The 17992-nt window shown below is 40.3% G+C and overlaps 2 protein-coding genes across 9 annotated transcripts; one reads left to right on the forward strand and one right to left on the reverse strand.

The window, feature by feature from the left end:
* The first annotated feature begins 27 nt into the window (after positions 1-27).
* On the forward strand, positions 28-10248 carry orc1 (origin recognition complex, subunit 1). 8 transcript variants are annotated; one of them, XM_035523957.2, is made up of 19 exons: positions 28-99; positions 345-447; positions 667-794; positions 884-1056; positions 1665-2025; positions 2224-2464; positions 2689-2811; positions 3133-3195; positions 5588-5677; positions 5789-6032; positions 6243-6349; positions 6570-6671; positions 6770-6941; positions 7023-7130; positions 7234-7383; positions 7534-7653; positions 7796-7962; positions 8047-8134; positions 8225-10248. In XM_035523957.2, the coding sequence occupies exons 2-19, from the start codon at positions 350-352 to the stop codon at positions 8417-8419; spliced, it is 2730 nt and encodes a 909-aa protein (XP_035379850.2). In that variant the 5' UTR covers positions 28-99; positions 345-349; the 3' UTR covers positions 8420-10248. The 8 variants fall into 8 exon arrangements, 7 of the variants coding, with proteins under 7 accessions (XP_035379850.2, XP_026854643.3, XP_081574519.1 ...); XM_026998842.3 differs by having other exon boundaries at positions 43-211; XR_014124690.1 differs by lacking the exon at positions 8225-10248 and having other exon boundaries at positions 43-447; positions 7534-7661; positions 8047-8132.
* Positions 10249-10339: 91 nt separating this feature from the next.
* mpl (MPL proto-oncogene, thrombopoietin receptor) lies at positions 10340-17796 on the reverse strand. Its single transcript, XM_081717881.1, has 12 exons — positions 17663-17796; positions 15254-15374; positions 14263-14435; positions 13981-14141; positions 13735-13894; positions 12676-12787; positions 12412-12575; positions 11651-11793; positions 11329-11488; positions 11139-11217; positions 10941-11028; positions 10340-10805 (listed from the first exon to the last, which is right to left on the reverse strand). Exons 1-12 carry the CDS (start codon positions 17742-17744, stop codon positions 10341-10343), a joined length of 1908 nt encoding a protein of 635 aa, XP_081574007.1. The 5' UTR covers positions 17745-17796; the 3' UTR covers position 10340.
* Between the last annotated feature and the right edge of the window lie 196 nt (positions 17797-17992).

Genomic DNA, 17992 nt, shown 5'->3' on the forward strand with positions numbered 1-17992 from the left:
AAGTGCCGTTGATTACGTCACGCAAACGGTTTTTACGCGCGAAAGAAGTGACGGCGGTGTTGTAACGATAGACTTGAAGCAAACTACAGATAAAATAACGTTAGTCATACTTTTTATGTCGTGTTTTCAAGGGGGTTCATTAAAGATATAAATATGTATATATAACCTGTAGTGTTCATGTAAAAAGTTTGAGTTGGTGGGTTATTTTAAGGTAAGCGTAGTTGTGTTCTGTGTAGTGAAGACAGTTTCTTACATGCGAGCGTTTACTGGGTAGATATGTTTGGTTAACTAGGCCGCTAGCTGTTGGATTTGGCAATGTTATGTATACATTTTTATAATTTCAGCAAAAATGAGTCACTACCGCGCAATGTTACGTGTGCGAAGGTTTTACAGTTGGAATGGAAATCCTATACATGAAGACAGAAGATTGGGGAGACGGTATTACCAGTAAGTTGGCTAACGGTAGCCAGCGCCCTGAGTTGAACTTGCATCGAGTATTTATTTACGTGCCATTAGTTTTGGATAAGCCAAATAAGTAGCTAACTTTACATCTAAGGCAGTTTAGTGCTGCACATTCACAGAACAGATGTAATTTTACAAGTATTTAGTTAGCTAACGCAAGTTTTTTTTTTTATTATTATTGACAAGTAATGTTAAACCCCACAGATATTTGACTATAGTTGTGGGTGAGAGGGAAAACAATGCAGTGGTGTCTTTAGGACAGCACATTTTAATTGAAGGAACCGACGATGACAGCCCCTTCGTTGCACAACTTCTAAAGCTTTTCTGGGACGGTAAGACACTCGGTTTTTCTGGCCATTTTCACGTTGCTTTCACCGTCCCGAGGCATCCACACATTGTCTAATAACGTGTATGTTCCCAGTTAATAGCAACCAGATGAAAGCAGTGGTGCACTGGTTTGTGCGTATGCATGAAATAGCCCAGAACAAGCGAAAGCTCCTGGGCAGGGACCCGCATCCCCAGGAAGTCTTTTACTACCAGGATGGCTCCTGCGATTGTGAAGTGAATGTGGAAACTATACTAGGAGCTGTTCAGGTATGTGCACATATAAAGCGGGCTAAATTCGCACAGGGTAGTCGAGGTCCGTGTTCCAGCAGACATTTGGGAAATTGGTCTACTGTGGTGCGTTGTTAACAAGAAAAGTGACTGAGTTTTGTTTGAGCCAGTCAATGGTACTAGGTGAGTGAGTGAAATTGCACAATGCAGTGGAAGTGAGCACTTGTTTCCTTTGGCTGTCTGAGATGATGCAGACCATTAGGGCCATTGGTGGTTGGCAACTGCAGTTGTTAGAAAAACGAGCAGCTTTCATTACCGTCAGCCCATAGGCAAAACAAGCATTTACTTTAAACACCACTGTGCGTTGAGAGCGTCATTTGTTTTGATAATTGCCAGAATTAAGCAAACATGACGGCTCTAGACTAAAATTTGCCATAGCATTGCTAACTGCTTTTATTTCTTATTGTTTATTGAGCCTATTATAACTTGTTATTGAGGAAAATATGCTTTTTAATTGAAGTGGTAAAATAACTACATTCCATTATATTATTAGTACTATAAATGATTGGTGTTTATTTGTAAGTGACTTTCTTATTTATTCAGTTGTTCTGTTCTTGGTCGCTGGTTTTCCCTGATTCCCATCATAGGTAAAGCATATTCCTGCTGCGGATCCTTTCCCAGATAATGAGAGCGAGGATACTCTGTTCGTTAAACTTATATGGGACACCAAGACTTTTCGGAAGATGCCTCCTCCGGTCCCCAAATCTCCGTCACCTTCTGTGCCGGTGACCCGAGCTCGTGCTCTTCCCACCCCAGACCCCACCGTGATGAAACGGGCCATGGCTGGCCTCCACCCACACAGCTGCATGAGCACTGGTAAAATAGGCACAGCAGAAGCCGAGTCAGCCCACTCAGCCTCCAAACTCTCCGCCGCCAAAATACTAAACGTGAAGAGGAGGAGCAGGGTCTCTTCCAACCCGAATATTCGAAAGAAGTTGGAGCTCTGCAGTGAGTGCTATTGCATTTCTTTGGGGCCGGTGGTTTCGAATGTGTTGACTGAGGCTTTGCATTGCTTGCGTTCATTTTGTACTCTACAGTGACTTCAAATGTGAATATATTAATAGCATATCAGCAGAGGGTTTTTTATGTGATGGTGAGATTGGAAAATATTACACCTTCATTGTAATGTCTGTTTTGTAATCCAAGGTCCAGCTAAGCATCTTACAAGAGATGATGTCCTTGATGAGATATTGGATGAGGACAAGGACACACAGGAAGACCTGGTGACCAAACTGGGCAGTTTTCCAATTCATAGCGTATCCGTCTCCTCCTCTCGCCTGACCCCTCTCTCAACTCCTGAGAAACCTTACACCAAAGAGGGAAAGTTCTCCCTCCGACCTATGAACAAACCTAGTGAAACCACAGTGGACAACCATGACTCTGGCAGGTGAGAGCTCTTGTGTGCTGCATATAAAGATGACATCTTTCTCTATTATTCCCCTTTCCACTTAGTTATAATAGTTGTAAATGTACTCAATGGGCAAGTTATGTGATTAATCCAAAATTATCTTAAATGGAAATCTAGACAGTGTGTTGGCAAGGAAAGCACTGATTGACCTTTTGTGGAAATGCCTCTTGAGTGCAGTCTTCAACTTTCCACCGTCCTCTTAGGGACTTTATTGGGGTCCACCCCCTAGAAGATGATTTGTTTAGGCTGGAGCCAGGACTCATCAGCAAAAATAGAACCCCTCGTAGGAGAGAGGCCACTCCAAGGAGAGTTAGCCTTAGGCAGAAGTAAGTTTCACTCTTGAACTACAGGGTCACTTGGGCAAAGGTAAGGAAGCTCACATCCTTGGTGATGGCATTAAGGGCATTCTTTGCTAACTTAAAGCCCACTTCAGTGCTTCTTAATTTACTTTCTCATCACATTTACTTCCTTCTATCGGAAGTGGTGATTTATATATATATAAAACTTTTAAGCAGTGGACCCATGGACTCAGTACACTTTGTAGCACCCCCGGGAAATATGTGTTTGAGCTTCTGTAAAGGGGATAAACATTTTATTTTAAATGATAATGATAAAATCAATAACTGGTGCATCTTGTCTGCTGTTAGTGCACAGACCCAGTCTGAGAGAACAGAGGCTGCTGCGCTCCGAGAGCCAGCTCTTGCTGTGCTGTGAGTATCCGCGTTTCTCCTGGGTGCTGTTTTGGACTTGACATTCTAGGAGTTTGAAATTGCTGTTCATTTGCACTCTTATACTTTTTTCTGTTGTTCCAAACGTATTGCCTCAGGACTTATTGTCCCTGCTACATCTTGCTAAACATATGTCAAAACTGAGCCAGGAGTCTGAATCTTCTGATTCTCTGCTTCTATCCAGCAAGGGAAATTGTCTAACCACCAAAACATCCCATTTACCCTTAGAGTAATATAGTCTGGTTGTAAGATGAGGGGAGCTACAATCTTTCAGAAGGGCCTCTCTATCTAGGGTGTAGCAGTGTAATCTAAAAAGGGTTGTCTTTGTGTTGTGTAGCAGAGTTTTGAGAAATTGCTTTTGCCTGCTCCCTAAACATATGGCTCCACCAGGAGTGTGAAAACTGCTGAATCATTTCATCCACCCCTTTATGGCCTAGTGAGTGAATTTGACTGGCTAGGGAGTGAAGTAATGATTGAGGAGTGGCCAACTTTTAGCGTGCACTACACACAAACATGGTCCCGTTCCCCATGCAATAACATCTAGTTTAGCAGTGATATGAGCTTTGCAATCCATGATCCTCCAGTACAAATGTAATGTATGGCTTACAAGGCTCTCAAAAGTCAAAGCGCTAGTGAAGACACCTGGACCATTTTCCAAAAGATGTGTTACACGTGTGCGCAATAGTTTTGTTATCCAGGGTTACCTTTATGCAGATTGTATAGTGGTTATGAAATGGCAGCAGAAAGGCCTATGGTGATTGCGAGGGTGTCGATATAAAGTGACTGTCTAGTTTCTTAGTGACTCTCCAGCCTGACACTGGGAGCAACATTTGGGCCATCAGCTCAGGTAGCTGTCATCAGTCATCTTCTCTTTTGAGGGTACAACTGCCTTTGGAATTTTTAATGTGTCAGAGGGTCTGGTGATTGTAATTTCCTCTCCAGTGTTTAAGTCTTACCATGGAGGTGTTTATCTTTAGTATATTTATCCAAACTGCAGGTGGAGAAATTTCATGTTGATGCAGTTTGTCTGTTTAACAGGCCTTAGCTGTACATTTTCATTGGGTGAGGGTGTGATGGGGTGGGTTGGTCCAGTGTCGCTGCTTTGCATCATTTAAGGCAGTAGTTTACTGTCACACTGCTCCTGTGTCCTCAACTGTCTTGAGAGAGATCAAGGCAGAGCAGTTGCTGATATAAAATGAGCTGGAGAGTAGGTGTTCCTTTCTAATGGCATTTCCTCCTCTGCTTTCAGTATGGCCTTGTCCTTGCTGATCTTTCGTTCTGCTTCCTCTGTCCCTCCCTTCAGTTTGGGGAGGTGGTTAACACACATGCACCACCTCACAGTCTTTTATGTAGCTCATCAACCTTGGCTTTGGTTTGAGTCTCTTATCGTCAACAAAAATCTGATATTGCTTAGTTTTATCCACAGTGTTTCTCTCCATCATGAGATTGTAATAGATATTTTTCTCACCTCTTCCAGAACTGCAGTAGTGTCTTATTTGAAGTAGTTTCATGTTTTAATCATTTAAGCATTTCAGTATTTGCGTTTACTTCTGAATTGTTGAAATCTGTGGGGTTTTTTAAGTTGTTACCCTAGCTTGAGCTTTTCCAAAGTGTGCGTGTGCGTTTGCACTTTGTGTGTTTGGCACGCATTGGCCAGTAGTGGATGTAACACATTTAATTGTTATGTAATCAGGATACAAAAAAATCCATTGCAGATTATTAGCAGGATTACATTACAATTTAACAAGGATCACATATTACATTTTTCCTTTCCCTTTTTTTCTCTCACCTTTTAAAAAATAATAATAAATTGAGTAAAAGTTCTCATGATTGTTGTAGCCTGCATTTATTTATTTAAAATATGTACCATGCATTTTGTTCCTACCCAGAGTGCATTTTGGCTCTTGTCCCTTATTCCCATGCATTTTATGACTGGAAATAGATGGGTGTATCAGATCTTTCTGTTGTGGTTCATATGGTTCTTTCCTTTCAAAACAAAAGATTGCACAGTGCAGGTCATTGGCCAGTAAACAGTGCAAAACCTGAGAAAAAGGATGTTTTGGACAAAGGCGCATCATCAGCTATGCAAGAAAATTGCTTCTGAATTTGTATGAGGAGGAACCAGTTTATTTGAAGATGTTCAAATCATAATACTCATATCATGGGTTTCTAGAGTTTCAAGATTGTATACACACACAGCACTTTTTTAGTTCAAGATGTTAACAGGTGTGTGTGTGTGTGTGTGTGTGTGTGTGTGTGTGTGTGTGTGTGTGTGTGTGTGTGTGTGTGTGTGTGTGTGTGTGTGTGTGTGTGTGTGTGTGAAACCAGACCTTTAATGATCGTTTAGTGCTTGTTGTTCTTGTTCTCCTCTTAGGAGGGAGGAGCAGCACGAGATCTCGCCTGGACACAGTGTTCACACGGATTCCTCCAAGAGGAGATCGGCCCGCATTAAGAAAAAGCAGCTGTATGTTCTCAGATAGGTCCTGCTGGTTAGGAATTACAAGCACAGTCTTTAGTTTGCCATTTTAGTGTGCTTGCACTGAAGTAATGAAAGTGTTGGTGAATTACATTGTAGGAGCCAGCTGAATAACCACAATGACCTGCAGTCCGACGGCGAAGATGCAGATGATGATGGCTCTTTTGTGCCTGCTGATCTTGACCGGGGAAGCAGCAGTGATGAGGAAGAAGAGAGCTTAATGGACAGTGAGGATGAACTCATTGTGAAGAGGAGCAGGCGCGGGACGGGCAGGAGAACGCCTCACTCGACTGTCAAGAGCAGGGCATCAGCTAGAACCCCACGCAGAATGCCCAGCAAGAAGGTATGGGGTGCTGTAGCAGTACTGGCATATGTGATGTCATCACCATGCTATATCAGTGGTAATGTAGCAGATGGAGGAACCCTACTGCGTTTAGGTCTAACTGTGACTAATGAGGTGTGAAATGTTGTTACTACAATTTTAATGGGGAGAAAACCCCTGCAGGCCTTCACTCACAGTGCAGTTTTTAATTGTGTTTTTGTTCCGTTGCAGGCTGCTCCTCCCACTCCCCAAACGCCTCGTCATGCCACCCCTAGCATTCCTAACAGGAGCCAGCCAGCCAGGAAACCTGGGAACATGCTGGAGGAAGCACGTGCAAGGTCAGGGAAAGCCAAGATCGGAAATCCTAGTTTCAAAATTCTTTACACTTTACGGTTAAATTACATAAGCTAAAAGTTAAGTAAGAAGCAAGCTTGCCTTGGATCTGATGTGAATGAATGAATTAAATCAACACTTTGAAATAGCTTTCAGTTAGCATGCAGTATATTTTCTTGTTTGTCGTTTGGCAGTTTGTGCTCATCCTTATAAAATTTTCAACAGGTTGCATGTGTCCTCCGTTCCTGAATCCTTACCATGTCGAGAGCAGGAGTTTCAAGACATCTACAACTTTGTGGAGAGCAAGGTCATGGATGGCACTGGAGGGTGAGTACAGCTCTCAGGCACAGAGCCTCTGGAACTCCTGCTCTTCGAGTCCAAACATGTTGATTAAGGGAGGTGCTGTGGCTTGGGGGCTTCTGCAGGTGCATGTACATTTCAGGAGTACCTGGCACGGGCAAGACGGCCACGGTGCACGAGGTGATCAGGTTTCTGCAGCAGGCAGTGGAGCAGGAGGAGCTCCCGCCCTTCCACTTCATCGAGATCAACGGCATGAAGATGACTGACCCACACCAAGCATATGTCCAGATACTGCAGGTGCTTCCTCTTCCTCTGTCACCCTTGTTGAAGCTCTCTGGTCTTCCCGCCTTGACTTGTCTTGGCTCTGCTTTGCTGTAGAAACTGACGAACCAGAAAGCAACAGCAGATCATGCGGCTGCCTTGCTTGAAAAGCGGTTCAGTACACCCGCACCAAAGAAGGAGACCACGGTGCTGCTGGTGGATGAGGTGAGCTTAACCAGTTTTGACGCTATTGGTCTCCTGCAGAGAACAAGAATTGTTGTTCATAGTGTTGCACCGTGTTTAACACTGGCCTACTTTTGTGGACCAGCTGGACCTTTTGTGGACCAGGAAACAGAACGTCATGTATAACTTGTTTGACTGGCCAGCAAGAAAACACGCTCGCCTGGTGGTGCTGACCATCGCCAACACGATGGACCTACCCGAACGGATCATGATCAACCGCGTGGCCAGCCGCCTGGTAAGACTCACTTGAAGTAGACTTTAAAAGCGGTAAAATGTTTTGCATATATGTGCAAATATTATTTTTTCCATGCAGTATGATGTGGTTTTGATGTTTTTAGTTTGTATGTTCAGCTATGAATTTGTGTGAACTTGCATGTCTCTCCAGGGGCTGACACGCATGTCCTTCCAACCATACACTTTCAAGCAGCTGCAGCAGATCATCACATCTCGACTGAACAGGGTGAAGGCTTTTGAGGAAGATGCTCTTCAGCTGGTCTCAAGAAAGGTACTACAGTGCGTACTAAAGAAACACACTTCACGATCATGCACTCAGTTCTGGGGAAGCAGAAAAAAAACATCGTCCCTGTTGTGCCCGAGCAGCCTGCTGGTTCCGCTGAGTGGAGGTTTCTTGTTTGCGCCCCATTCAGGTGGCTGCCTTGTCGGGCGATGCACGCCGCTGTCTGGATATCTGTCGCCGCGCCACTGAGATCTGCGAGCAACATGGACAGCAGGGTAGCACTGGATTGGTCGGGATGAGTCATGTGATGGAAGCCTTAGACGAGATGTTCTCTTCCTCCTATATTACAGCTATCAGGTTTGGACATGTGTGCGTCCTCATGGTGTTATTGTATGCTGTTGCTGCCCCCCTGATACTTAGTGCTGGGCTTTGCTTTTACAGGTGTGCATCTCTGCAAGAGCAGCTCTTTTTGAGAGCAGTGATTGCAGAATTTCGTCGGCTAGGACTTGAAGAAGCTACATTTCAGCAGGTACTTCCTATGGACATCAATTCAGTGCATAGGTGAACATGTTGCTCATAATAAAACTATTGAATATTTTTCTCTCTCTCCCCGCTATAGGTGCTCGTGCAACACCAGGCTCTGTGCCGTGTGGAGGGGCTGCAGCCCGTAAGCGTGTCTGAGAGCCTGGCGGTGTGCCAGAGGCTGGGAGCCTGCCGCCTGCTGCTGTTGGAGCCCAGCCGCTTGGACCTGCTGCTCCGTGTGCGCCTCAATGTGAGCCAGGATGACGTGCTGTATGCCCTGAAGGCTGAGTGAGCCCCAGCACCTAGCTCAGAAAGGCTAAGGGCCACGTCTCTACATAAGGTTTTCTTGGCCTCATAAAACCCTCTTTATGCTAGACTTCAGTAACTTGTTAAGTCTGGTGAAGCATGACTAAGGGATTGGACCTGCTGGTCTTTTTACACCTGAGGTAATGGACAGATTTCTAGCTAATACAAACAAGAACACGAAATCTTAAATTTAGATTATATTCGCACCATTGGCAAGCACTGAAGGCTGCACACAAAGATGACAAAATATTCCAGATGTCCACATTGGTACCTGTATTTGTAACGGAATTACCTGTTCATCCGTGTTGAGCATGAAATGCATTGTCATTTAAAGAAAACATTTAGATTTTAACACTGGAGAGCCAGCCTTGACCCATTCTTTGCTGACCAATTGTCCTTCTTGTCTGTGTAAATGTGTGGGTAGAATTAAATCATGTTTTCATGGGCCAGTTAATGTTTTATGCCCTTGTATTTTCTCTTAACTTTCTTGAACTCAATAAAGCCATTAAAGAGCATGATCCTGAATTAGATTTTTGTAGGACCATGAATGCAGTTCATTGAGATTAGGTATTACATACTCTAAAAGCTGAAGAGCATTAGAAATGTATTGCAATCCATTAGAATACCAGTTTGCAAGCTGTGTTCAGATCAAGAAAATATAAGTCCTTTTATGTCTTATTTAAATTAGCAATGTGAGAAAACGTAACATGTTACCTATTCCATTTGAAATGTAATCTACGTTTTACCAGTAAAGAATAAAATATAAAACACTGAAAATTGTACAGAAATTACATTTAATCAAATGGGTACAAAAAAAACAAAAACATTTAGAAAATGGTAGACAGTGGTTGTGATTTGCTGTATACAAGCAATTTGCAAGTTTTCTTAATATAGGGAGTACAATTGAAACTTATTTCTATATTCCAGAAAGCATTAGTAAAAGGTTTTTGTTCATGAATGCATACATGGTTTTATTTATGTTAAAAGTTCCTGGTATTGATTAGATCTACTTGAGGTTAATGTTATGGTAGTGGTACATCCGTACACTGTTTTTGTCTACGAAGACAACAGTGACGGAAAGGAAATAAATATGTCTGAAATCTAAGATTTTTATTTGCATTTGAATGTAGATAACATCTACAGTCTAGTTTCAGTCTAGTGCCCATCTTGATTTTCATTGTTTCAGGAAGTAAGAGAGGAACTGTCTTTCTGTTGAGGTTTTTTGTTTTTTGTTTTTTGTTTTGCAATGGTATACACATTTCATGTTGAAACTGCTCTTTGGTGCAACTTCTTCAGCATAATTTACACTTTGAGGTCAAACACTGGAGAATCTATAACTCATCTTTCATCTCAGTAATAGTCACCCAGCAAAGGTAAATCATATTTACCCTGAGCGCAGAGTGGCAGTGGAACTCTGAGCTGTAAGATCACCTGCTTTTGATTGCTTTCCAGTCTGGTTTGTTTAAAGACCTTGCAGATACAAGCTATGTATTGCCAACCTCAAAGGTTGTCTCACTGAAGTTTACAGCATTCAGCTGATGCTTTTATCCAAAGCAACTTGTGAGTGAACATAACTTGAGCAACTGAAAGTTAAAGTGTCTTGCTCAGGTGCCCAGCAGTGGTAACTTGGTGTTGCTGGGGCTTGAACTGGCAACCATCCAATTACAAATCAAGTACCTTAACCACAGAAGTTAGGACCTGGTTGGTTATGTTGTTTGCAGGTACAGTCTGTGATTAAGATTCCATGGATTTATTAGCACTGGCAAAAATCCTGCCACTAAAGTATCTAGAAAAAAAAAAAAAGATATATATATATATATAAGAAAACCACTTTTAGGACAGTCAGGGTATTTTGAACAACCACCAAATAAAGTAGCTTTACATGTGAGGGGGGGGGGGGGGAGGAGTCATTTTTGTTCTTGTTCTTTTTTTGACTTCACCCTAGCTGTTTCAGTGTTCTCTAGATTGGTGTAGTGGCAGGCTGGAGGGTTGACTCTTCCAAACTCAGATTGCAGATAGGAGTGGTTAAGGATGCTGGTGGTGGATGCTGAGAAGGTTGTAGAACAGCTGGACGAGCAACAGCACAGTCTCTCCCCAACCAGGTCAGGTGATGCATTCATACTGTACACATAGTCGTTTCCAGTCAAGCAAGGGAGAACATTGGTGTTAAGAGTCACATACTCCCGGCTCACCTCCAAACCATCCTGAGAATACTCGCCGATGCTGTCCGCAGCCATGGAGGCTTGTGGCATCAAGAGAGGACAGTTTGATGCCCTGGATGGTTTCCTCATGAGCTGACTCTCACTTTCAGACATGACCTCTACCACTGTGGCAGGTGTGTCATCACACATCTTGACGCTGAACTTGGGCTCCTAGGTCAAGGGCACAGAGTCATTGCTAGTATTTAGAGAAATGCATAGAACATACTTTGAATTTTCTAATATCTATATCTAATTTAGTTTAAATTATGGTAGTAGTACACTGTACATATGCCAAGATATAATTACCCAGTTTTGCTCATTGATGTCTTTCAGGAAGTTTTCCAGCACTTCATTAAGGTTTGGGACTGGAGGCCACAGGAACTGCTTGAGCTTACTGATGGACAATGTTCAGAAACATGAAATGAGTGACGCTATAAATAGATATAGAGCATTTCTTTGTGTCATCTTTATTTAAAATAAGTCATGTCTGTTCTTAAAGCCAACCTGATATATATGGTGAAGGAGGAGAAGAACACAATGGAAAGGAGCAAGCTTATCAGGACACATGCAAAGAACAGCGACCCTGAATGGGTGTAGACATGCTGGTAAACATCATGCCCCATTATAACAGTCTAATTGTTAGTTGATGGTTTTCATATGTTTTCAAAGACTGGGCATGAGAAAGCTTGAATACCTGTGTTTGGTGGCAATTGTACCATGAGAGGTTTGGACCAGAGACTCCACTGCCCCCTGTAAAATAATCCATTGGGCATAGCTTTAACTTGGATGGCATACTGGCTACCTGTTTGTATATCCAAACAAGTATTAGTCTTGGCATTCCTCATTGTGAAATCCTGTAGAAAAATTAAGAAGTTTAATATGCTTCCTTAGGTACAGAAATAAACAGTGATACCTCATTGCTTATTCCGATCTCTACTCTTTTTGCTTTCAATCATACTTTGTTCAACAGTCTTATTACTGTTGCAGTAAGATTGCTGCATATGCTAATTCCACACCTTCCATCCAGTCTCTCCTTGGAGCTGGTATCGGACCTCATACATTAGGTGCTGGGATATGAGTGGAAGAGGGCAGCTCCACCTCAGACAAAGCCTTCCTCCATCAATCTTCTCCTGCAGCCCTCCTGGAGCCTCTGTCTTGACTAAGCACAGAACAAGAAAAGTTAACTAAGGACTTTTTTATGAGATACCCAAGCCCAGGCTATTTCTTTTACATGGTTGGGACTGAGCTGCGCTATGAAAGACACAACTTTATTTATGAATGAGATGATGTAATACATCACAGCATCATGTGACATCGCAACACACAAACATGTCATACTTTCTGGCCAACTTCCCATGTGTGTTAATTTAGGTTTCATTTGATTAATGGTTTCTTTCTACCTGATAACCACCTTCCCATAATTGCCTATTTTATGCAGGGCTCTTGATATTGTGGACTTGTGCACTTTTCTCCACTTTCAACCACTGAGGTTTGTAGTTGCTTCAGAGTAAATGCTGGCCTATCTGCTTTGTGTCAGTTTAAGAAGAAATGGTGTCCTTGTTAGGGAATTGTTTTAACTAAATTCCAGGGAACGGGTTTCAAATTTTTTGTTTCTAGATTATCGTTTGTAATTCAAAAAATGTTACCTTTTTAGGGGTTTGTATACCTTCATGAAACATTTTTAAAAAAATTTAAAACATTTTAATTTTAAAATTCAATATCTTCAATGGCTTATGTGACAAATCACACAGGCATGCAATTTTGCCTATAGACTTACTGCTCTTGTTCATCCAGGCTATGTCCTTGTAAAACGTTCGGCTGAGGGGCTCAAAACCGACTCTGAGATAAACCTTAAAGATGGTGGATTCATCTCCGTAGAAAACGCACTGAATAGCAGAGACACTGGCTTTGCCACAAATGTTCCAACTCTCCCAAATATTTCTGAAAAATATGTCATAAGCATCGTACTCAACCAGTGTTTTTCTTCACTATAAATGTGAAATACTATATACCACTGAGGATGAAATAACTCGGTGTCTACCTTTTAGTCTGTCTGTAATGGAGGTTGTAATTTCCATTACCATACAGTTCCTCATTCCATGTACACTGGATTTGATGCAGGTCAGGAGTATGGCACTGTAGTTCAATGCTATCTATAATAATAATCATCATCATCATCATCATCATAACAATAATATTTAATTTGTGTTTTTCAATATACCCAAGGTCACTGTATATAAAATTAAGGTGAAAGATATAAAAATAAATAATAATAGCAATAATGCACTGAAATAGCTTTTGAAAAATAAAATGAAAATAAGACAAATAAAATAAATACACAAAGTCACAGTGCTGAGAATGCAAGCTGTTTTCAGCTGCTTTTTAAAAGATGGGAGAGAATTACAGGCCTGGAAATGAGGAAGGGATATGTTCCAGAGTTTGGGTGCTGCTACACTAGAGTCCTACCTCCCATGGTACAGAGTCTCAAGTAAGGAGCAGGGAGTAAATGGGTATGGGAAGACCAGAGTGTGAAGGTGAATATTAGTGAAGGACATCAGAAAGGGAAGAAGGTGTCTGACCATGTAAAACCTGACAAAATAAACAGGCTGGTTCAGGTCTCAAAACTCTCTTTTTTTTTTTTTTTTTTTTTTTTTTTTTGTCTAGTTAGTTTTTTAATAATTGAGGCTATATTGTGCATGAAGTGATATATATATATATATATATATATATATATATATATATATATATATATGAAGTGGTTTATTACTGCTTATTCCAGACCATTAACAAAAAGAGAAAAGCTAAAGAAAAAACCCCAGCCAATGCCTCAGCCAGTGTCACTAGTTCACACTAATAGTAACTCCTCTCAAAATAATAAGAAAATGTTGTTGTACATTGTCACAGTTAAACCCAAGACAAGACACCTCAATGCAAAGTATTATGGATATGATTGTACTAAAAACAAATACTTTGTTAGTTATTTCATTGATTGTTGGTGTTCATAATGTCACAGACTGTTTATATTGCACAGTTTGAATTGAATGTTCAGTTGTTAATATTGTATTGTCTTATGATCCTGCTTTGACAGATGCTCTCTCACCTGCCGGCTGAGGTACCATAGCTGTAATTGCAGGTGACCAATCACTCCAGTGTCCACGAAAGCTACTGGACTTACTAGGCTTAAGCCTCATCTTCACAGTGCACTTCTCTCCTGGATGCAGGGAGAGCAGTTTATGACAACTACAGCAGGAATTATCCACCTACAGAGAGGTAAAAGTCATAGTGCAGTCAGTATATGGTATACTGATCCAATAAGAATACCATACAGTTTATGTTTCTAACTCACCCATGTAAGCAGGCCTTGTGAGGTCCTATAGGAGTAATGCATCTCATACTCTATTTGATTATGCAATGCTTTTGGTTCTTTTGGTGCTGACCACATAAGTAACATTTGCCCTGCCTCCCCAGTAAGGTTAAAAGATATATTTGAAGGAGGATACAGCAGAACTGGAGAGAAGGAATATGGACAAACACGTGAATCTCACTTAAACGTGTACATTTAAAAGAAATCTAACATTATAAGGCCCTAAGTTGGATTAATGTAAATCATGCAAGTCTGTTGACTTACCATGCTCCTCTATGCTGATAGCGCAGTCATAGATGGTTGTGTTGGTGTGTATGTCAATCACTTTGACATATGTTATGGTGAATAAGTACACATCCGTGGGTGGGAAAGAGCAAACATGGAGGACTTTGCTGTCCTCGCTGTCCTGCTGACTTATGTTACACCTGCTCTCTCCTCTACAACAAAGAGACACTTTCTTACCCAACCTGCACAACCTGCACATGTACTGTTAGATATTGCTGCACATTGCATGGTAGTGACCCCAATCCTTAGAACTGAGTCCTGTGCAAAGCATGTTTATTGCAAAGCTGTTTGTAATAAAAGCAATCTTGGATTAAATATCTATTCATGTGGGTAGTTTGTGCGCATTCAGTTAAATTTCATTTTAAATAATTTACTCATTCCATAACATTGAATTAAAAGTGAAACCATGTGATGTTAAATGAGTTTAAAGTGCAAAAACATTTACAGTGCCATTGTCCATAGCAGGCTGTTTAACTTTATGTAACAGACTGGGTAAATATGTGGAAACTTTATTCTTACTTTTTGTAATAAAAACTGGTAAGATGTGGCATGCCACAGGAAACAAAATGTAACTTTGTTCCCTTGGAGGTTATAAAATGAAACAGAATATGTTTAAGGAGGTAGTTTGGTTTTAGAGATAAAATGGACACTATAAAATCAAACAAACAAACATGTAATGCATTTCAATGGAAACAAAATAGATGTTAATACCAGTGATTGCCAAAATTATAAAAAATTGTTATAATTCTGTTTCTATTTTCCAGATAATGACAAGAAGGATGAATGAATAGACCCTGCCTCCTCTTTACACTTTTTTAGTTTATACTTTGTTTATTGATTGTTGATTAAAAAAAATATTGAAAGCAGTTTCACCTGCATCCTCTTGGAAACTATGGCTAAGCCATCTCTTCCAAAACATCTATACAACATTTTGATCTGTGACAAAGGTACTGTAGTATGTGGTACTCACTCATCTGTTATATAGATAAAATCATATGATGTTCCCACAAGTGCCTCCCAGAAGCAGGTGAAGTCAACTAAATTTCTGGTGAAGCACTTTGGATTTTCCTCAGCAGACAGCAGGACCTGATCTGCAAAAGGAGACACGCTTAGTGCATCTATGGAAAGGGCTCTGGTGAACCCGATATGAAACAGCCCTGAGACCCCATGGGGCACATCATATCTCATGTCTTTCTTCTCTGTAAGAGGACACTATACCTTTGACTCAGTGAGATTACTCAGATCTGCTGAGTCTACACTGAGAAACTACTTTATTTCTTCTTGTAGTCTATTGTAAGTTGCACAGATATTAAATAACAGAGTAAAAGTACTCCACCACTGTATGTAAGTACTATTATTCAGTCTTAATTAACTTGTTTATTTATTCTTTTGGAGACTTTGATACTCTACTCTATTACAATACTCCATTACAGGGGGACTACTTTTGACCCCAGTAATTTATGTAACAATTAATTATTAATTTGGATTGTTAATAAAGTGCGTGTAATTCAAGTCTGAGAAAAATGAGAAAGAACTCAACAATGATCACATTTTACTTTTAATTAAAAAAAGAAAATTAGGTGCAGTTGTTTGGGTGAAATGTTCTCATACAGATTATACAGTCTGACACAAACCTGAGGAAGCACTGCATTAATAGGTTTTATATATAAGTATACCATTATCTTTGATACTTAAGTAATATATATTTATATTATATTTAGTAGTGCTTATTAAACCCAAGAGCATTTCTGAATGCTTGTGTCTTTAACAGAGTAATATTATTATTACATTTATAGTAATTAAAAGTATTATTACTATAATTACATCTTTTGTATGACTGTTGTATATTCAGATGCTGATATATATATATATATATATATATATATATATATATATATATATAAATATAAATTCAAAAACAGTAGCTGTATCTTATCAATTAGCTTCCCTGATTAGTAAATCTGGCCTGAGATATGTCGCCAATTCACCAATTGTGATTAAGGACTGTCAGCTGTTTCCTAGTTTTAGACATTTTTTTACTCTTCAAATCTTGTACAACACTCAGCAACCATGGATCCTGTAGGCTACTATCTAAACATCTAAAAACAAAACTAAGCAATGCCTATAAAGTCTCGAGCAAGGAGCAGGGAGTAATGGACTGATGAAGTAAAAATGAGACTCTTTGGCTACAGTCACAAAGGTACATTTAGAGAAAAAAAAGGGGCTGCCTTTTAAGAAAAGAACAAAAAAAAAAGAACTGATCCAAATCATACTTCCAAATCCACCGTGGCTACCTTAAGATACACAAACTGAAGCCTTTGGGAGGGCCCTGATAGTCCCATCATAGATAACTTGTCTCTAGAACTTAAGCTGTGCATACAAAATGACCCGAGAACATCTCAGACCTAAAGGTCTTCTGCAAAAAGGAGTGGAGAAAACTTAGAATTGGAAGACTTTTAGCTGTTTACAAATGATTCAAGATGTAATTTCTGGCTAAATTACCAAGATACTAAGTATTGACTTTGTAATGTGTCCAAACTTTTTCACAGACCATGCTATTTCTGATTAAGTTTTTATGTTATGAAAGACAGAGTAAATGTGCATTAGGATTTGCTGAAAATATGTTTTATGTTTGATAAGATACAGAGGCTCTCAATTAAAACATTTGCTCAAAGATTTGCATTTAATTGTATATATATATACGTTCATACATGGCCAGATAACAGACCTGTATTTTTTAAATGTACATTCACTCAGCACTTGCACAAGTGGACTCACTTGGAAATAAATGTTTTTTGGGTATCACTGGCTAAGTCAAAGCAGGGGGAGATATGTAATAAATGTGTCAGTCAGTTTTTACTCTATTTGTAATTGTCTGCATGTCTGCATGTCTATAAACACATTTACAAATTTAAATACAATAAATATCCAGAAAACGCTTTTTGGTCAACAGAAGGTCACCCACGAAAAGTAAATAAAAGTGTACACAACTTGCATAATGTACAAAACTAACAAACAGCCAGATCATTGACACCGATAATTATAACAGTGGTGCCAATTTTGTGTGGATTACAATCTATAACATCTGTAGATATGGCAGCCTAGTAGGCAAATGGGGAAGTGGCCATTAATCTTCATATTCCCCAGTGTTATAATAGGCAGTACTCTGTTTACATGTTCACACAGTAATCTCACAATTTACATGGTTACATTTTGGCAAACATTACATGCATCATAGTGACGGGTATGTGATAGCTTGTATGCACGGACAGTCACCCCCAAAACACTGTCTAATGTCATTGCTGTGAGGTTGCTAATCAATAATTGCCCCAGTTCAGAGTACCTTATAACAAGACAGAGAAACTCTTTCTCATCCTACCTTGTTTTGACAGGTGAGGGTCACAGTTCACCTGCACATTCAGATAAAAGAGTAATATAGACCAGATGAGCAATAGATCCATCTTGAGACTTGTGTACCTCTTTAACACATGCTAACTGTGAACTCTGAATGTGAGGGTGGCTGTTTATAACAGCTAACGAGGGATTTTTACTCTGGGTGTTGTGGGGGATGTGGTGGTGGTGTGGGTGGCTCTATCTGACAGGGCTTAATCATAGTAGGAAGTGTGTTTGCAGTGGATTTAGGTAGAGACCCATACTGGGCCTTTGTCTTGTTTTTACAGTGCAAACATGCACATGCACACATCAACAC

Source organism: Electrophorus electricus, chromosome 7, assembly GCF_041902795.1.
Source record: "Electrophorus electricus isolate QZ-2024a chromosome 7, ASM4190279v1, whole genome shotgun sequence".
NCBI classification, from domain to species: Eukaryota; Metazoa; Chordata; class Actinopteri; order Gymnotiformes; family Gymnotidae; genus Electrophorus; species Electrophorus electricus.